General features: G+C 28.1%; 2 protein-coding genes across 2 annotated transcripts in view; both read left to right on the plus strand.

Moving 5' to 3' along the window:
- Nucleotides 1-22,500, plus strand: part of LOC100199171 (cleavage and polyadenylation specificity factor subunit 1) — a 102,872-nt gene that overhangs the window by 46,376 nt on the left and 33,996 nt on the right. The window contains exons 22-27 of the mRNA XM_065819897.1: nt 15,955-16,044; nt 16,126-16,296; nt 16,474-16,645; nt 17,122-17,250; nt 17,464-17,616; nt 17,816-17,932. Coding sequence (XP_065675969.1) covers nt 15,955-16,044; nt 16,126-16,296; nt 16,474-16,645; nt 17,122-17,250; nt 17,464-17,616; nt 17,816-17,932 — 832 coding nt within the window. The remainder of the gene's footprint in view (nt 1-15,954; nt 16,045-16,125; nt 16,297-16,473; nt 16,646-17,121; nt 17,251-17,463; nt 17,617-17,815; nt 17,933-22,500) is intronic.
- LOC136092430 (uncharacterized) lies at nt 10,503-12,327 on the plus strand. The gene is made up of 5 exons (XM_065820670.1): nt 10,503-10,507; nt 10,600-10,901; nt 10,981-11,277; nt 11,335-12,008; nt 12,093-12,327. The coding sequence occupies exons 1-5, from the start codon at nt 10,503-10,505 to the stop codon at nt 12,225-12,227; spliced, it is 1,413 nt and encodes a 470-aa protein (XP_065676742.1). The 3' UTR covers nt 12,228-12,327.

Consider the following 22,500-nt stretch of genomic DNA (forward strand, 5'->3'; position numbering starts at 1 on the left):
TATACCATACAAGGACTGATTTAAGATTTATAGAGATAAAGAATGGAATTATGAGTAAGAAAGTGGCGAGCACAATAAAGAGATGCAACTTTAGCAGATGCTAATTTTGCAATTGATTTGTTATATGGTTTCCATGTAAGATCAGAAGTAAAAGATAAAGGGTAGATGATACTGTGCTATAAAGTAGTCATCGAGTATATTACTGTTTATAAATATAGGATGTTCTAGGTTGTTGTGATAACGGTTGTCTGAAAAAAAAGAAAGGTTTTATCTGAATTAAAGTTCACCAATTGCTATGAGCCCCATGCTGTAGCAGAAGTGAGAATCTTTTCAAGCTCGAATGCCCCCTCCAAGCAATCAGAGAGTGTTGGCTTCTTATCAAGACAAAAATAAATGGCAGTATCATTAGCTTAATGTTAATTTAAATTAAAAAAAGTATAGGTTCAATATTAAAACCTTCAGGAACCCCGAAGTTGCAGGAAATGAAGGGTGTTCCTTCGAAGACAACTTTTGTACTATGATTGGTAAGGAAAGATTCAATATCTTAAAAATGTTACCTGACACACCGTAAGAAGAGAGCTTATGGAGAAGACCAACATGCCAAACTTTATCAAAGGCTATTTCAAGAGAGATAGCCTTCGTCTATCTAATGCACGATAAAATGTATCAGTAATTACCCTTAACAAATCAGCAGTAGAACAAGATGATTGAAATCCATATGGATGATCTGAAAGTAAGTTATTAGATTCAAGATGATAGATTAAGTGTTTGTTAATCAAATACTCAAAAACCTTGCTTATGATAGGAAGAAAACAAATGGGATGGTAGTTGGACGAGTCAGATCGCTCTCCAGAATTTTTGAAAATAAGGATAGCAAATGCCACTTTTCAGCAGGTTTGAAAATAAGACTTTAATAAGTAATTGTTAAATAGTTTTTAAAGTATAGATGACAGCTCTAGAGAACACTTCTTCTAAACTATAGCAGGTATATTGTCCGGACCACAAACTGCAGCATAATCTAAGCAGGTAATCATTTTAAATACAGAAGCTGGGGTGATACGAATGTCAAGCAATGGATCAACCAGTTTGTCAACTATATCAGGTAAGATGTGATTAGAGGAATCAGGAGATAGCATTCATAAATAGTTATTAGCAAACAGTTCAGCTTTGTCTTTAGGTGAGGTAACAAAATCTGAACCATGCGAGATGAGGAATAACAGATTTGGCTTTATTATAGACACTGTTAAAAATTCTTCAGAAGTTTCTGGGGACTAATTTTTGTGATAAAATACAATATTTTGTGACCTGAGAATAGCGGGTTTTGGTGTTAAGTAAAACCTTTTTACAATAGTTTCTAGCAATAGTAAATTTGTTTTATTGATATATATGGAAGAAATGGTTACAATTGAAAATTGTAGCAGCACAATGAGAGGAAAACCATGGAGAAGAGTAAGGCTTAGAATTGTGAAATGGAAATAAATGATTCTATGCAAGCCTGAATTCAAGAAGTTACATAAGAAGCACTTTTTTTTTTTAGCAGTTAGGTGAAAGATTTCTACCTAAGGGCCATCATAAAGAAAAACATGGAAAGAGTTTCAGTCAGCATAAGGTAGTTGTAAGAGTTGTACCTCTTAGGGGGATTCTGATGATAAAGAAGAATGAGGTAACAGTTTTAGAGAGATCCATCCATGGTTGGATCTCTCCACCTAAGATCCAGCACCTAAGGGTGAATGTGGAAAAACTGAGCAATGATTAGTATCAGAAACAGGACATATGTTTAGTAGAAAAAGTAAATGATTTGGACTGTCTGGAAAGCAAGTTGGAAAATTGACTATTTACGATAGAGATTGAGAAAGGCAAAAGTTGTGGGTCTTAAAACTTGCAAAGTCACTAATACTAGAACTAAGCTGTTGAGTGTGATTAGCAATAAATTCACCAACAACAACAATATTGGTTGAAGGATAAAGAGAAAGGTCTTGGTCATTATGATCAAAAATAACATCGAAAAGAGTGCAGTCTTGAGATGAAGGAGAGTGGTATAAAACAAAGAGAAAGGTGATAGAATGAAGTGGTACTAATTGAAAGCACATAAGAGAATAGTCTGTGGATTCAAACCTAGTTTTCCAACGAATCGGTGAATTCTTAAAGATGTAGATGCCTAGGCCAAGCATGTGACTATTGGAGTCTTTTCAAATTAAAGAAAGATAATCATTAACACTAAGATTACAAGATGATACAGCTGAACTCAAATTAGTCTCACAAAGAGCAAGTAGGTCTGGTGAACTTTGCAAGAGAGAAGACTCTACAGTAGAAAGGTTACTTTGAAGACCACGAATATTAGTGATTTATAGATTTTAAAAACTTGGTGATGTCGATGCTTATTTTATGTTTTATAGTTTTTGGTACTTTAGTCATTTTTTAAATTGATTTAAGAACTTGATTCGAAGCACAAGCAGTACACTGTCTAAGCAAATCCCACATTACTATTAATAAACCCTAAACTGTAACCAAGGGCTCCAAATGTGGCCTCAACAATGCATACCAAAAATACGAACAAGGACACCATCCATGCTCAACATAGCATTGTTAGTGCTCTGATATTTTACAGCTGTTAATGGAATCAGTCTCTCTGAGAGTTACCACAGAGTTTGGGAAACCTGACTACTAGCCGGCCTCAGAACCATAAAACAAAGTTTTAAAGCAGTACCCTTATTAGGAGATAATAGAATGAGTTATATACCCTTTAAGTCTTTGCCTATGTGGTCTTTTACAAGTCAGTAGCTGGATGCAGTTTACATCTGCCTAAGATAAGTATTTTTATTGAGACACCATCTCTAGTCTTTACTCAATCAAGAGTCCCAAGGCAGAGGGTTTGTTAAATCAGAGTTTTTTTTCTCCTAGCCTTTGCCTAAAATACGCAAACCCTACAAGGCAGCAGGGCATGGGGCAGGTAATACTGGGTTACATGATACCAGTAGCAGGGTAGTCGTGATGATCCTGAACCTGATCTGATCTTAATACACCTTGGGCTAGAATTTTTTTTCCGTGGCCAAAAGTCCCAAAAAAGTCAAATCTTCTAAACTTTTTATTTTATTTTATTATTGAAACATAGGTGCTTTACTCTACTCAAAAATGTATCCGTTTAATTATTAGAGACGAAGGCAAGCTTGCAAATTTTCGCAAATTTTTTTTTTCAAAAATATTTATCCTCAAAATCTACATCACTTTTTTCAATTAAAAAAGCTTTGGACCATTTTTATTTTAAATAAACATATTAACTTAGTGCTTATAAAAAGTATATGTTTTAGTTATATATTTGTATTTAATTTATTCATAATATGTTTAGATATGTTGGTATTTTAAAGGTGTTTTTCTAAATTTCCTCATCTTCCTTTTTCTAAATGCCATCCGAAGATTGTTTGATTTTCTGATTTTTGCATTTACTAAATGGCAATTATTGTTCAAAAAAAACCCAGCTGCGACCATGTATTCTTTATGATATATTTTTTAGTTCAAAATCGAGGACTTTTTTTGCTTTTATAAAAAGACCAGTTTAAAGTTAAGATATTTGCTTAAGGAGTATAGTTTTTTTTTAACTTTATTTAACACATCGAACCGTTATTGTTTAAACAAACTTTTTTGTTATTATTTTAATTTTTTAAAAAAAGGAAAAAAAAGAAAATCATTTCACTATAAATACATAAAAATCAAATATTTAAATATTCGATTCAAACCAAATGCCGCTCTCTTGAAATTGGAATTAATGATATTTAGGAAGTATAAAGGTTGTTTAATACTATTAATTAAAATCAGCTGCGACTAGTTATAATTTAAACTTAAAATCGATTTTGAAAATTCAAGATTTTAGACTAATTTAATTCTTACTTTACAATGCATTGCGACGTGAAAAAATTTATTTGTCTGGAAATTTGAAGTTTATATAATATTATATGATTATATGAAGCCTAATTAGTTGATAATTGCAGCGATTTGATTGCAATTATGTTCTGAAAGTAATAAAATTATTTGTATAAGTTTACACTAAATTATAGATATTTAAATTTTCTCTTGAAGTAGCATTATTAAAACTCTTATCTTATAAATAATCAAGTTATCTTATAAAAATGTTTAATAACATATCTCAACTTGAAGTATTTAAAAAAAATTAAAGACACTATTTCATCACAACTTACGTCAAGACAATTTGTTGATCAGTATAATAGTATGCTCAAAAATAAATTAAACGTATCCATTAATACAAATGATGATTTCACTCGTTTTGAAAAAGCTCTTCTCGAATTTGCATGCAAATGCCGATCAAAACTTAGCAAAAAATATTTTCAAAATAAGAGCAAATTTTTAAGTGGCGAGTCATTTTGACTTAATAAAATTTTGCCTTTAATTATTCAGCAACCTAGCGAACAATCATCGCAAACCGTTGATTTAAATGTTTCTTGTTTAAATGAACAGTCATTTGGGAGGCCATGTCAGAAATACGAAGATATATCCTACCGAAGTATACGGCGGCACGCATCATTATTGTTAGTAAATCACGACCATGATAAAAACTTACAAGCAGCAGAAATGGGGTTAAAAAAGAAAAAGCGATATAGTTTGCTGTACGTATTAAAAGAATGTTTATCAAATACAGATTCGGTAAATGAAATAAAATGTTTTATTCAGGATAAAAACAAGCAAATCGTACCAAATACGCCACTAGTAGGATTAGCATTAATGACAGCTATGAATTTATCGAAGACGCAATATCAAGTTATGCGAAATAACTCAATTGTAATGCGAATATATATCCTACATATAACAACATTTGCAACGAAAAAGAAAAGTGTTATCCTGATAGTATTTATATAGCTGAAAATGGAATGAGAGGCGAAGTTCCACTGAAAGAATTGTTACACCATACAGTTCATCAAATGCTGCAACTAACTACTGTTAAAAATAAAATATCTTAACTTGATTCCCTTAAATCCTATATAGGAATGACTTTGTATTGCATATGGGGCTTCGACGGTGCAAGTAGCCAAAAGCAGTATAAACAAAGATTTTCCGTCCAAAAAGGGAACAATGATGAATGTAATGATTTAATGTCTGATCAAAGTTTGTTTTCTACTTGCCTAGTGCCACTTAAGTTATCGTATAGTGTTATGAAAATTTGGGAAAATCAAGTGCCTTCTTCAATGCAATGCCCACTAAGATTTCAGTATATAACTGAAAACTCTTTAGTTTTAAGAGAAGAAAAAAATACTTTGACAACCAAATCAATTTGCTTGAGGAGAGTACAATGATTATTGATGTAGAAATAATGGAACCAGAAGCTGAAAGGAAGCTTGTAATTGAAGTAATGTACTCTAAGGTTAATAAACAACTTAGATAAAGCTCCGATCCATTCAACGGATTCACAAAGCTTAGAGCTTGGGTTATCGTCATTACATGCATGGATTCGATGTTTCGAGTGTATTCTACATATAAGTTATAGACTTGATATTAAAGAGTGGCAAATACGTGGACCTGAAAATATAAAATTAGCAGCTGCAAAAAAAAAAGTTTTTTCAACATGAGTTTGCAAAAATTGTCCTTATTGTTGTCATGCCTCTTCAAGGCGGATCTGGGACAACAAATGATGGTAATACTGTTTGTCGTGCTTTTCGTCAGCATGCAGAATTTTCGTGAATAACAGGAGTCAAGAAAGATTTAATCTACAGGCTATACATTATACTATCAGTCATTAATTTGAATAAAAAAATTACCATAGCCAAATATGAAACATTGTTTGGAAACAGCAAATATATTTGTTTGAGAGTACTCATGGTTTTGCATGCCTCAGTACACAAACTACTTATTCATAGTAGTCTGACAATATCTATATTTATGTTACCAATTGGAATGGACTCTGAAGAAGCAATTGAAGCTCGGAATAAAGATAATAAAAAAATTCGCTTACAACACAGCTACAATGACGGGCCAATTCAATTATTTAATGCTTTCAAGTGACCCAATTCTTTCATCTCTAAACTATGCAAGATCAAAATGTAAACATAAAAAAATAAATCTAGAAGGAGAAGCAGTTGATCTTCTTTTTGAAGTAACTGAAAAGGAAAATACAAATGATGCAAATGATGATATATATGCAGATGAAGAATATAATGAGATGGATGAGGATGATGATTTTGATGATAAAAATAAGGAACTAAAACCAATAAACATAAATAAAATAAGATATTTAAATAAGCACAATGAAATTATCAGATCATCTAAAAACAAAAACACTGATTTGCCATTTTATTACAATGCTGACTTTGAATTTATTGACTAAAATTTTATTTATAGTATTTTTACCTTTTGATTTAAACGAAATTATGTGCACTTATTTGTAAAATAGGAATAAACTTTTAACCTTGAACTATAAAAAATTATATTATATTCTCAGTTATAAACATTTATTTAATATTAAATAAATAATTACAATATAAAATATAGTAAGTGTAGTTCACTAAAAGTCTATATGCAGGATGTTAGTGACTAATAGTAATGATGGGAAAAATAGTTTAACTATTTTTTAACATTTACAGTATATGCAAGTGCCTAACTTCAATTTTCTTATAGTGTCTACGTTAATTTTTTATGCTTAAGGCTTTTTTAAGTTTTTAACGTTACAATCTTTTAATCAAATCGCTGCAATTATCAACTAATTAGGCTTCATATAATCATATAATATTATATAAACTTCAAATTTCCAGACAAATAAATTTTTTCACGTCGCAATGCATTGTAAAGTAAGAATTAAAATAGTCTAAAATCTTGAATTTTCAAAAGCGATTTTAAGTTTAAATTATAACTAGTCGCAGCTGATTTTAATTAATAGTATTAAACAACCTTTATACTTCCTAAATATCATTAATTCCAATTTCAAGAGAGCGGCATTTGGTTTGAATCGAATATTTAAATATTTGATTTTTATGTATTTATAGTGAAATGGTTTTCTTTTTTTTCCTTTTTTTAAAAAATTAAAATAATAACAAAAAAGTTTGTTTAAACAATAACGGTTCGATGTGTTAAATAAAGTTAAAAAAAAAACAAAAAAAATTATATTCTTTAAGCAAATATCTTAACTTTAAACTGGTCTTTTTATAAAAGCAAAAAAAGTCCTCGATTTTGAACTAAAAAATATATCATAAAGAATACATGGTCGCAGCTGGGTTTTTTTTTGAACAATAATTGCCATTTAGTAAATGCAAAAATCAGAAAATCAAACAATCTTCGGATGGCATTTAGAAAAAGGAAGATGAGGAAATTTAGAAAAACACCTTTAAAATACCAACAATTCTTAGACATATTATGAATAAATTAAATACAAATATATAACTAAAACATATACTTTTTATAAGCACTAAGTTAATATGTTTATTTAAAATAAAAATGGTCCAAAGCTTTTTTAATTAAAAAAATAAAATGTAGATTTTGAGAATAAATATTTTTGAAAAAAAAAAAATTTGCGAAAATTTGACAATTTTCAAGCCATTATGAATGGTTCTAGCAAGCTTGCCTTCGTCTCTAGTAATTAAACGGATACATTTTTGAGTAGAATAAAGCACCTATGTTTCAATAATAAAATAAAAAAGTTTAGAAGATTTGACTTTTTTGGGACTTTTGGCCACAGAAAAAAAATTCTGGCCCACTGTGGGATGTTATAAAGAAAGTGGATGGTGATAAGAAAATTAACAGAGCTTTTAACTCCTTTCATTTTTTTGAAATTAAGTTTCTATGCACTTTGATAAGAAAACTCATAATACTTGTTTATTGAGAGATTTTTCATTGAAGTTTTTTGCATTTTTGTCACTCAACAGCCTGTTAGTGTTAAGGTATTTCATTTGGATCCCTAATCTTATTTTATTTTAAATAGAACCCACAACAACGATTTGATTCAAAATTAAACAATTTTCAACTGATCGAACCTTGTTAAAATTTCATGTGTAAATGAGCTATGTCGAAAACAAAATGGCAAGTCATTGGAATTTATAAAATAAAAATGAGCAATAAAGAAATTGGTAGATGCTTAAACATTTCTGAATTCAGCATTTGTACAACAATAAAAATTACTTATTAACTGGTGGTGTCAATAAACCTTGTATTGGGTGTCCAAAAAAACTGGGAGCATGTGATGAAAACATGCTTTACGCTACGCAGACCCAAACCAAAAGTCGTTTGCTGGTAGATAAAACAGTTAGTTGAGCAACAATAAGTAAGTTATTACGCAAGAAAGAACTAAATTTGTTTCATGGTGTAAGAAAGCTTTTGTTGATGTTAGCGGATTGCCAAAGACAAAAAAAAAATGGTGCAAAAAGCATTTAAATTATTCAGTGAATAATTTGAATTGGAAAATGATTATCTTAAGCAATGAGTCAAATTTCGATAATTATAACAGAAAAAGCATAAGATTTGTTTGTCGCAAAAATACAGAAAAATATTTGAATCAACACCTATAAAGCCATATTCAAAAAAGTGGTGGTTCTATCAGCATATGGGGATGTATATCAGGCTCAGGCATTGGCTGTCATTAAATATAAGAATGAAGATTAAACCAGTATGAGTTTTGTGACAATTTGGAAAATGCCCTTATCTCTAGTCGCAACTTGTTCAATGCTGATCAAAACTGGTTGTTTCAACAAGACAATGATTCATGCCATACAGCACATTCAATTACTGAATATTTCTTTGAAAGTATTATTCAACTCATACCTTGGCCAGCACAATCACCTGACTTAAACTCAATCAAAAATTTAAGGGGCTGGATAGATTATCAACTAGCAAAAAAAGCAAATAACAAATGCACTTTTTTCTCAGTAACTTTTTGATTACTTAAGGTTAATATTTAATTTCAGAATTGATTTTGTGTTTTTTTAATCAAAAGTTTTGCTTTTTTCTGAATTATTTGCCTAAGGACGGAAAAAAAAAACCCGGACCCTGTCTCATGTTTTCTCATTGTACCACTTTAAACTTACCTAATTTTTTTTAACTGTTAAAAAAATGAGTACGTTTAAACTTTCTGTATTAGATGCATATATGTATATATATGTATATATATATATATATATATATATGTTAGGGTGTGTCGATTTTTTTTTTTTTATCAATTTGAAAAACGGCAAGATGACTTTTGGTGAAGAATTTTACGGGGATTCCGAATCCGCAAAAAAAATTAAAAAAAAGAATGTCTTGCTGGGTGGGTCAGCACTTTTTTTAATGGAAAAATGACTAAAATATGACTAATTAACGGAGGGAAATAATAATTGAAATTTTTTTTTTTTTTTTCAATTTTTGAAAAACTTAATCACTATTACGTTGAACTTTAGGAAAATTTCATATTTGGTGCAAAATTTATAAAAATAACCACAGAAAGTGAGTTTTTGTGAAGGGCATTTTTACAAAAATAATCCACTTTTTTCATATTGTAGACAAAATGTGACGGTAGAGTTTTAACGACAGCTGTTAAATTAGTTAATTAAAATTGTATTACTTAAGCAATATAATTTTATTATCTAATAATTATTCACAACTACTGATAAATAAGTGACAAGTATGATACTAAAATTAAGTTTTGACTATAAAAGCGATTAAATAAGATTATATATTATAAAGAAAATTTGATTATATATAAACATACAAAATAGAAAAAATTGTAGAAATTAATATGGCATCTTTTAACAAAAAAATAACAATAAAGACAAGAAACATGAAAAAAACCTCAATAACTGAGTTAATTGGTACTGGAAAGGAGTTGCTACTATCTGAACTTCCAACATATAGAGACACACTTCGATATGCAGTCCTTTTAAGAGAACAGTGTGATAAAAACTCCAGAACCTTTTTAATAAAAGATATGGCAAAAACGGTTGCATGTGCCGTTATTACCCAGTGGCACAAAGCAAACGCTAATTTTAAAGCTCCTATAATTTATTCTGAAAAAAACATTGTGTACAAAATTATAAAAGCTTGGGATGTTGCATTTTTAATATCAGCAAACAGAGAAAATAAAGAAAATAAAAAAGACTTTATATTGAAATTGGATAAACTTTTTGATATTTTAAATTGTAAGTGTATAATTTCTGATTGTAAAGAATTTGGTTGCAAAGTTATTTGTAAACAACAAGCCCACATTACATGCAACTGCTCTAAGGAATATAAAATTCCTATAATAGACGTTTTTTATATTAAAACCGAAAGAGATAAAGTCCGTGCTAAAGGTTTGCTTCAAATATCTTCCAAAGATATGCCAGAACACAACAGACAGATTAAAAAATTATATAACCATTCTAATAAAGAAGCTTTTAAGAGAAAAAGGGCAAACAGCATAACAACAAATACAATTTTAAACAATGATTTTTCAATGACTGAAGATGAACTTACTAATTAAGAATTTAACACAGAACCTAGTACTTCAAATTCGAAAGTAAAAAAGTCTAAATATAATACTAAAAGTGTACGAAATGTCGCAATACATAGTCTAAGGTAAAATATATACTTTTTATTTTAAATTAAACAAAATTCTTTATTTAACTATCTAAAAACAAATTCTATTTTTAGATACGGAGTTTCTTCTAGAGCTGCTGCGGCTTTGACTACAGCTGCCTGGATTGATGCTGGATTGATTACTGAGAAAGATACACAGTTTATTGTTGACCATAAAAAAATTGTAAGAGCTCAAGATAATGTAATGAATGAGTTGAAAAATAAAACTTTAAAATATATAGGCAATGGGAACATTAATTGTATTTTGTTTGATAGTAGAAAAGACGTTACCAAAGTAAAGGTAGAAGTAGAAGGATCCAGTCGGTTTTTTCCTGGATCTATTAAAGAGGAACATTACACTACATGCATGGAACCAGGTGGAGGATTTTTGTTTCATTTTACTCCACAAAAATCATCTGAAGAAAAAGCATGCCGAAATAGTTTCCGATCATTTAGTCGAATGGATGATTCAACATGGTGTTGACAAAACATTTCAAGCATTGGGAGGCGATTCTACAAATGTTAATACTGGATGGGAAGGAGGTGTCATAAAATTTGTCGAATTAAAACTTGATAAAAAGTTGAACTGGCTAATATGCGCTCTTCATACAAATGAACTACCCCTCAGACATCTAATAGTTGAATTAGATGGAAAAACACTTTCAAACAACAAATGGTCCGGTGATTTAGGAAAACTATTGGATACAGTTACAGATTTGGAAATAAACAAGAACTTTGAAATGGTAACTTTAGGTGAACCACTTATTGTTTTGCCAGACAAAATAGTTAAGGATCTTTCGTCTGATTAAGCTTACGGATACAGAATTTTAACAGCAATAAGATCTGGAGTTTTACCTGAAAATTTAATAAACCTTGAAATTGGTCGAGTTTCTCATTCAAGATGGCTTACTACTGCCAATCGTTTCTGTAGATTGTGGGTTTCAGTTCATTTTTTAACAGAAAAGAACCTTAGAAACCTACGCTTAATTATTGAATTTATAGTTGGTGTTTATTTTCCTTGCTGGTTTCAAATTAAGGTAAAACATTCCTGGATAGATGGACCTAGGCATATTTTATTCCAATTGAAACAATTAAAATTTCAAAAAAAAGAAGTTTTTGGAATAGTGATAAAAACTGTAAAAAGATCTGCATGGTTTGCATTTAGTGAGTGCATTATTCAGACTCTTTTGTGTTCCAACAATGAAGAGGAACGAAAGTTCGGAGTGCAAAAGATACTAGAAATTAGAGGGGAAGGAGATGATAACACCCAGTTTGGAGATGATTCAGTAAGAAGTCGCAAAACACCATGCATAAATACTGATGCTGATAAATTAACCAATCTAATTGATTGGAAAGATTCATTATACGAACCACTTCTTACTACAAGCCTCACAACCCATGAAATCAGAAATTTTTTTTACCAGCCTATGGTTGTTCCAGATCGGCCATGTCATTCACAATCCATCGAACGTTGTGTTAAGCAGGTTTCTTTTTTTATCTAATTATAAGAATACAATAATTTATTTAAAATTGTTCCATAATGAAATTATTTTTACTGTTTTATATAGGTTACAGAGGCTTGTTCAAAAACATATTCGCATGAAAAGAGAGAAGGATATATAAGAGCACAAGACGTCAGCAGGAGTTTCATGAGCAAAAACAATTCTAAATTTAACTTAGCTGGAATTACCAATTTTAAATAAAATTTATTAACTATTATTTGTTACTTATATGTAAATTTAAAAAAGATTTTTTATACGAAATATTGAAATTAAAATGCAAATAAATAATTTCTTTCTCTAATTTTATTATAACTTTGTATTTTGACATAATTTTGTCATTTTTTCTATAATAAAGCAGATCTTACAAGATATAAAAAGTGGATCTTATTTTATTTTTACAGATTCGTATTCCTTGTGCAATTCTTTACAAAAATAAAATACCCTTATATTTAAAGCATAATAATAACTGGAAAAGACGGCACACACTACAGCTATATGGAGTGTTTAAAGTATAAAAAATGGCATTAATTTTTATAAAAATAACATTCACAAAAACCAACTTTATGTGGTTATTTTTACAACTTTTTAACCAAATATGAAACTTTCATAAAGTTCAGTATTGTTTATATTGAGTTTATCAAAAATATTACAACTTCTATTATTTGTAAATATATTTTCTCTTTAAATAGTCACATTTTAGTCAGTTTACCTTTCAAAACTAAGCGTTCCCCCGTCTAAAATCTAATTTTTTTATTTTTTTTGCAGATTCGGATTCCTTATAAAATTCTTCACAAAAATGTACACCCAATATTTTAAAATTCGATAAAAAAATAAACGCACTCTACCGTCACATTTTGTCTACAATATGAAAAAAGTGGATTATTTTTGTAAAAATGCCCTTCACAAAAACTCACTTTCTGTGGTTATTTTTATAAATTTTGCACCAAATATGAAATTTTCCTAAAGTTCAACGTAATAGTGATTAATTTTTTCAAAAATTGAAAAAAAAAAAAAAATTTCAATTATTATTTCCCTCCGTTAATTAGTCATATTTTAGTCATTTTTCCGTTAAAAAAAGTGCTGACCCACCCAGCAAGACATTCTTTTTTTTAATTTTTTTTTGCGGATTCGGAATCCCCGTAAAATTCTTCACCAAAAGTCATCTTGCCGTTTTTCAAATTGATAAAAAAAAAAAAATCGACACACCCTAATATATATATATATATTTATATATATATATATATATATATATATATATATATATATATATATATATATATATATATATATATATATATATATATATATATATATATATATATACACACACACACACCAAAAGTCGTGTCTAATCTTAAACATAAATTATTAATTTTTTACATAATTATGGTACAAATATTTTGAGCAAGGATTATTCAAATTACTGTGGGGTTACTACAAATTTTATATTTAATTTGTTTTGTAAAAGATATATCCACAGTTTGCTGTCCTTTTTGTTTATTAGATTTTATTGATATTTATCAAAAGCAAGATTATTAATTCAATGAAATATCCTAAGTGGTTTATAAATTTTATTTGATTTAAAAAGAAATTTAAATAAAACAAAAGGTACATGCAGCGGCAACAAAACTTGTTAAAAAATTGTGCTATAAGGCAACAGTTGAGTCGAGGCAACTATTTTCAATTGCCTTTTAATCTTGCATATATTTTGCTATATATCTAAATACTTAACACAAATAATCAATGTATCAAATAAATAATTTTTTTGTGAGAAAATTTTTTTATGGACAGTTTTAAGAGTGCATAAAATAGCTGCCATATTTAAATAATACTTTTTATCATTTTTAAGTGTTTAAATATGTATATATTATTTTTTTTTATAATTGAAAACAATAAATTAGGAGTTGTCAGCTAGATTTAGTTATTCTTTTAACTTTTAGCATGCAGTGTGTGTATAAAATGCATGCATAGATATTATAGATTTTTCTTTCACTAAATCTTTTTTTTTCAAGCAAAACTTAAAACTTTGTTTTTATGACTTTATGTAAGGCATATATCTATATATATATATACAGTTGTAGACAAAATAATAGTAGCGTGCTCAAATTTAAGGAATGCACTTATTTTTTTGTTAAACAGTTACTGTTATTGCAAATGTAATATATAATAATATATAATAATAATGAATAATATATAATAATAAAATGAATAATATATAATAATAAAATGTAATATTGAAATAAATAGATGATATATCTACTAAGAGAACTTTTTATATTTTTGTATTTACATTAATTATATAATTACAAACAAAAGTTTGTATATAATAGTAATAGTAGTACTTATTTTTGTTATGTTTTATTACAAATAATTAATTTTAGAAATAATTAGTAAAATAGCATTTAAAATATAAATACTTAATTGCATGTCGTGGATATTTAATCCTGGCTTTGCACCAATTTTGCATGGAGTTGATTAGATCTTGACAACTTTGTAAAGAAATGTTTTTACAAGCATTCTGAACAATGTTCCATAATTCATGCTGACTTCTTATTTTTCTTTAGAAACAGCCTTATTGACATTGGTCGAAATGTTTTCAATGGGATTTAGATCTGGTGATAACACAGGCCAATCCATAGCTTCAATCCTCTCTTCCACAAACCTGTTTTATTACCCTAGGGCTGGTTTGTTTTGGGTCATTGTCTTGCATAAAGACTCATTTTAGCAGGATATCTTTTACTTTTTTTTTTTTATTCTGCATAAGGCAATATGGTGTTTCGTAAAATTTCCAGGTAAATATGTTGGTTCATAAGTCCATCAATCTATTAATGTGCTTTACACCATAATAGGTAAAATAATCCCAAATATTTTATCCACCATGTTTAACAGCTTTTATAGTTTATGGTTTGCAGGCAGAGTTAGTTGGCCTTTTTATGTGTATTATTCATCCACTTGACCCAAATAAAATAATTTTGCTTTCATCAAACCATTTTTTATGATTTTTAAGCCGGCTAATCTTCATGCACTTTTGCAAAATGCTTTCTTGCTACACCATGTCTTTTGTTGGGAAACTTTCCTTGGACTTCTGACAAATAATTTGCAATTAAATCATCTCTAGTTTGACAGGATGCATAAATTTCTCATCTTTTTTTGAAACTAGTGATTCATTAATCTTTTACTTTTTTTTGTTGTTGCTACCATGTTTGTCATTTTAGCAATGTAAAGATTTTACTGCACCCTATATTGTAATTTTCAGCAGTTTTTTTTTGTTTTTGATTTTGTATTTCATGGCCGATGATTGCCGAATAGGCATGAAACCTAAAGTTACTGTAGAAAAAGTTGTTTTTCTTCATTTAAATATATATGTTTATATCTATCTACTATAGGGTATATAGATCAGCAAATATTCATTAGTTTTGCTTATCTTTATAGCATACAGCTTTTTCAAAAGAAAAAGAAAAAACCAAAGAATAATAAAAAAAAGGTTGTTGCTCTATCCCAAACCCTCATTCAATGTAGCCACTCCTTTGCAGCAGATATATATATATATATATATATATATATATATATATATATATATATATATATATATATATGTATATATATATATATATATATATATATATATATATATATATATATAATATGTATATATATAAATAATTATATATATATATATATATATATATATATATATATGTATATATATATAAATAATTATATATATATATATATATGTATATATATATATATATGTATATATATATATATATATATATATATATATATATATATATATATATATATATATATATTAAGTGTATATAATAGAAAATATAACTTAATTGGGTTTAAACTGTTTATTAAAATTTAATTTATATAGCAAATATTATAAATTTTAAAAAATAATTAAAAAAAAATGTTTTAGATCAACTTATATTGAAGACGAGGAAGAATTTCTTTATTCTACTACATCTGAAGAAACTTATGAAGAACTCTCACAAAGAAATTCATTCAGGTAATGCTGGTATTTAGTAGCCTAAAGAAAAATTTACCATTCAAATTGAAATCATTTTATCATAGTTTTTTATTATTTTAGTTCTTCAAATAATGCTAGTATGTTTCCAATTGTTGCAACATATTGGTGCTTGGTATGTACTGAGTATGGAAGACTTGAAATATATGCTTTACCAAGTTTTAACTTGGTGTTCAACTCAAATAACTTCTATGATGCACCTAAAATTTTAGTTGACAGCGTGGTGAACAACTCGTATGCATTTGTTTTCTATGTATAATTTAAATGTATTAATGAGCAGAAATTTATGAAGATATTTTATATGCTATGCATATATATGCATACGTGTATCGATAGTTTAGAAATGTATGCATATATTTTGTCAGTATTTGATATAAATATACTTTTTCAAGAAAGTGTTGATTTTATTAGCATAACAGATGAGCCATACAACCAAGTTAAAGAAATACTAATGGTTGGTGCTGGTTATTTAAGGCGTCGACCTTTTTTATATGCACTTATTGATCAAGATCTTGTTGTTTATGAATGTTTCAGTATGTGTAAACAAACTTTTTCTGGTCATTTGGGTGTAAGGTTTAAAAAGGTATTTTTTATGCTTTTATTCACATTATATGCATTGTAATGTGCAGAACATTATTGCATTGTGCAGAACATTATTGCATTGTGCAGAACATTATTGCATTGTGCAAAAAATTCATTGTAATGTGTAGAACATTATTGCATTGTGCAGAAAATTCATTGTAATGTGCAGAACATGTATTGCATTATGTAGAACATATATTGCATGGTGCAGAACATATATTGCATGGTGCAGACCATGTATTTCATGGTGCAGAACATGTATTGCATGGTTGCAGAACATGTATTGCAGAAAATTCATTATAATGTGCAGAATATACATAGTTTTGTGCAAAATGTGTTTTTTGTTTTGTAGAGGTAGACATATTGTTAGTTTTTATCTTCTTTTTTTATCATCACATTAAAGTTTCAATTTTAAAAATTTCAAAACTCAAACTTAATTAGAATCTTAAACATTAAAGTAAACATTGTTTTGTATAGATGGAAATGAATGTTTTAATGAGAGTCAAAGAAGAAGCTAAACTGGCTGAGATGGCAAATCCAATTAAAGAAAAAATAAAGGCCCCTTTGTTGCGTGAAGTAAATAATGTTGCATCATATGACTCTGGTGTAAGTTTTAAGAAAAAAACTTTTTATTATATTTTTAATTTCAAGGATTAAATTAATTTGAAAATTAATTGCTTTTCCTTCTTTCCATCCATTTTTTTTAGAATTTTTTAAAAGTAAATAACATGTAGATATCAATTTGCCAAATTGTCTCTTTCATTTTTTAAAATGGTATTACTGTACAATCTAATTAACTTTTATTTCAATGTTTGCCAGGTGTTTGTTTGTGGTGCTTATCCTCATTGGTTTTTTACTACTTTCCGTGGAGAAATACATGTGCACCCATTGTCTATTGATGGTCCAATAACTGTGTTTGCTCCATTTAATAATGTTAACTGCCCTAAAGGATTTCTTTATTTCAACAAGATTGTAAGTTAAAATAATAAATTATTAAATTTTATTAAGGGTAGCTTTTTTTATTTCAACAAAGTTTTAAGTTAAGATAATAAGTTATTAAATTTTATGAAGGATTTCTTTATTTCAACAGATTTGTAAGTTTAACATGATAAATTATTAAATTTAATTGAAGAGTAAATAAAACAGTATTCTTAGGATACTTTTTCTCTAGGGGGAACTGCGTATTGCCGTGCTTCCATCTCACCTAAACTATGATTCACCATGGCCAGTCCGAAAAGTACCATTACGAATGACACCCTATGAAATAGCATATCTTCCTGATGCAAAGGTAAATGATCTTTATTTTTATAAGTCTATGAATAAAAAATAAAAATAAGAATAAAACAAACTATCTATTTTATCATCAGTTTACCGGCACTTACCAAGGACATTATGCTTTATATTGAAAATATATGCTGTGTAGTTTTTTTACCTTTAACAAGTTTTTGCTGTTTCTCAGAGCATTGCAGTGGATTTCTAATACTTTTAAAATTTTTCTTGAAGGAAACTTTTGTTCCAATAGTGTGTGTGTATATATATATATATATATATATATATATATATATATATATATATATATATATATATATATATATATATATATATATATATATATATATATATATATATATATATATATATATATATAGATAGATAGATAGATATAGATATATATATATACGGCCTTCAGAATTAAGGTTAGCATTTGGCCTAACTGCCGACCTAGAAGTGTTTTCAGTCCCCAAAAGATTGCCAACCTTGTTTCTTTGTTTTATGGTAAAAGCATTGTATCAAATTTTTTTTGCCAACCTGATGCTGACCTCTAAAAAATTAAAGTTGACAAATTATTGCTGACCTCATTTTTCCTAATTCCTAGGGCTATATATATATACATATATATATATATATATATATATATATATATATATATATATATATATATATATATATATATATATATATATATATATATATATATATATATATATCAGTGTGGAAAATAAGTAATCAATGGCGAGTTGTCAATTTGACCAGCAAACACATGGAATTGACAGTCAATTGTATTTTTTTGGCGGTCAAATTTTTAATTTTTTCTTTGTTTGAATTTTAATTTTAGTATTAGTTCTTTATGACTAAAATTTTATAAATGAAAAAATAAATTAATGCTTAAAAATTAACGAATTATTAACTTTAAATGAAATCAATACATTTTTTAAATGGAAACTTAGCAAATTACAAGCATTTTAACCGCATGCTAATGTTAAATGTGTTTTTAAAAGCTAGTTCTAACTACGGTCCTGCTTGTGTTAAAAATAAAAGTGTTGTTTGTCTCATTTTATTCTCCACAATTTTGATGGATTAGTGTTTAATGATTCAATTCACTAATAGAAAAAAAAGTGCCAATGCGCAATCGATAATTTAAAATTGTTTTCAAAAATAATTCATTCATTGCAATAACTTCACAGATGGTGGGAAAGCTACGAGAAAAAAAAAAAAAATTGAATCAAAAAAAAAAAAAAAAAAAAGAAGTACAGTGGGAAGAGAGAAATTTTCTTAGTTACAACAATTTCTAATAATAATAAAATAAGAACTTCAATCTTTAAAATTAATAGCGTTAAAGAAGGAAAATGATTGCACATTTCATATCACTGTTTATTAAAATCATTTTAAAAACTGCTAATTAGTTAATTTGTTGTTAGCTCTTCCGTGCAAATAGTATTTAAACTGATTACTTAATACTAAGAAGTCAATCGTTTTATAAAACACTACTATAAAAATTACTAACATTACATGAAACAATATTTTTAAATTAATAGTTATTAAGGTCCTTGCAGAAGTCTTTACAGTCTTATCAAAGAGCACTGCGGAAGAACATTTAATAAAGAAGTTCACTCCTCTATCCTTACTAACTTTGCTTATTGTGCTTTAGCTGGCGTTGAACCTCAGACCTTTGGGTTCTTATCCTAACCACTGCACCACGGCTGTACAAAATTTTAATGGTTTTGTTAAATTTTAGTATATGGTTATTTGTTAATTATTTTTCAAAACTCTAACTTTTTTTCAACCGGTCAACCATGATCGGCAAGAATTCATTTTGTAGGGTCAAGATAGCAATTTTAGTCATTTCAGGCGGTCGTTGGCCATTGACCAGCCATCATTTTCCACACCTATCAAAAAAAAAAAAAAATGATTCAATTGATAAACTTCAATTTATACCAAAAATTAAATTATACCAAAAATTAGAAAATAAAATCACTAAACAAATTGTTTAGTAATTTTTGAAGAAAAAACATTTATAAAGATTTTCTAGATTTCTTATCAAAATTTTACAATGATGTATCAAGATTACAATGATATAATCATGATTACAATGATATACTAAAACCCTTACAAATTAAACGCGCTTGGATAAATTATAAAGTCTGTAGATTCTGTCAAAAAAGCGCATATATATTTTAAAGACTTAAAAAGCAAACTAAAATGGAGAATGCAAGCTTCGACTAAAACTACTAAGTTAGTTTTTGTTGTTGTTTGTTTATTATTTTGTTTTGGTCAAAAAAATTTAATCCAAATATTTTTTTTAAACATTCTTTTTAATATAAACACAACTTGTCTTGGCACTTGGGGATCCCTTTAAAACAGCACCTGCGTATAATAATACTATATAATATCCAAAAAATAATAATATATAATAATACTATACAATATCCAAAATATATGATAATACTATATAATATTCAAAAAATGATAATATATATAATATCCAAAAAATGCATGTCTACAAGAAAAGTTTGTATTAGTTATAATTTGATTATTCTTTTTAGATGAGTCTTTATTGATGAAATACTGTGTAGAATTAAATAAAAATGATTTTCTACTAATTTATATATGTGTGTGTAGAATAATTCAGTAATGTGTTGCAGTAATATTTTCCAGTAATTTGTTGGAGGTATTATTCTTATAACATATTGCAGTAATTTACTCCAGTTATATTTCCCAATAGTTTTGTTAGGTCAGGATCAGAATTATTATGATCAACCTGCTAACAGTATCCAGCACAACCTATAGCTACTGTCTTACAGAAGACCTCCCAGGCCCTTAGGGTAAATTAAAAAATTTCTGTTAACCAGCTTCGCAACCCTTCTTCATCTAATACACTGACATAGTAGGGTGTGTCACGCTATATGATTTAAAAAAAACATTTTTACAAAAACCTGGTATATGGAAAACATTTGTAAAACTACTTCAAGCTTCAAACTACTGAAAGGCATGTTTAAAAACTGCATATAGTTACTTTTTCATTAGCTTACCCTAACCACAGATACTGCATTGAATCTAGGCAGTGCACAACATAAAACAGATTTCAACCTATGAATTTTCCAAGTTAGCTTTGTCATTGGCTGTCAAATAAAGGAAGAATTAGGTAACAGAAGCAGCAAACAGAGTTTATTCGCATGAAAAAAAGGGCAGAAGAGGTGCTTTTATAAGAGAGCGGTACTTATTGAGACTGTTTATGTCTAATAATCGATTAAAAAAATTGTTTATAATGATGATATTAAAAAAAAGTTTTTTTTTTTTTGTCAAAACAACATTAAAAAAATTAAAAATAAAATTTAAATAAAATAAAAATAAATGGTAGCTAAATAATATATATATATAAACTAAGTATTTAAAACGCCAACAAAAATATACAGTATATTCAAAAAAATATATACCCAAGTTGGCAGCAAGGCTTCTGGAACTTAGTGAATTAATTTAAGTTTGGTTGTTTTAACTTCCATTTTAAATGTTAAAGGCTATTATGCTTGGATTTGATGACTTCAAAGACCACATGTTTGGCCAAGGCATATACTTATGTATCAGTTCTCACATTTATTTTGAAGTTTTGAAGAAGTTTTGAATTCTTTGACTACTCCCTTTTATGGTTTTCACCTCTTTTCAATTCATCTCTTTGTTAATTATTGTTCCTTTTTTTTCCTAAAATTTGGTTTCCATATTATGTCTGATCCAATTGACTTTTATTTCTGTTTTTTAATCATGATCAAATTGACTGAGCTCATTCTCTTTGATTCCATCAGCCTGTAATGTTGCTGTTGCTTACTTTAATGAGTTGAATAACTTGGCTCTAGTACCATTGATTGCTGGTAGCAAACCTCAAAATTTTTGGCTTTCTCAACCTCTTAGTGATGTGACTGTGACTCATTTTCGAGACAATCACTTACCTTTGCTTCTTGATTTGTGTCTTCTCTGGCCCTAGCTTGTACTCAGTTTCTTCTTGCTCTTTTTTTAGATTGATATCACTAAAACCAATCGTTTGTACTTTTTCATCAGACTTTATCATTGCATTTTATACTTTTGGTAAGGCTGATTGGGATTCTTTTTTTGATTTTTTGTGTGAATGTTCTTGGACTGATTCCCTGAAGTGTTGTCCGATGCTTGATGGTTATTATTCTAAGGTTACTAAACTGTATTGTATCTCAGAGGTTCGAGAGACTTCTAAAAAGTTTTCGACAGTGTCATTATCAAGGGCAAATCTAATGTGCTCTCTCATACATAAATTTGATCTAATTACCACTAAAGGACATAGAAGAATTATTTGCAAAGAAACTTTCCTCTAAGTTATATCTTAAATCTTATTATTGTACTCTTCTTGTCAAACGATAGAAACAGGTTTGAAACGATAGAAACGATAGAAACAAGTTAATCCATTGATAGATATCATAATTAAGTCCAGCTTCTGTTGCTCAAGTTACTTCACACTTAAGCTTTGTATAGCTTGTGTTCTTGACATTGCTCCTGTTTCTTTAGAAATTTCTTTAATGGTTTCTAAACTATTTAACAGTAGCTTAACTGAAT

This window comes from Hydra vulgaris, chromosome 15, assembly GCF_038396675.1.
Source record: "Hydra vulgaris chromosome 15, alternate assembly HydraT2T_AEP".
Classification (NCBI taxonomy): domain Eukaryota; kingdom Metazoa; phylum Cnidaria; class Hydrozoa; order Anthoathecata; family Hydridae; genus Hydra; species Hydra vulgaris.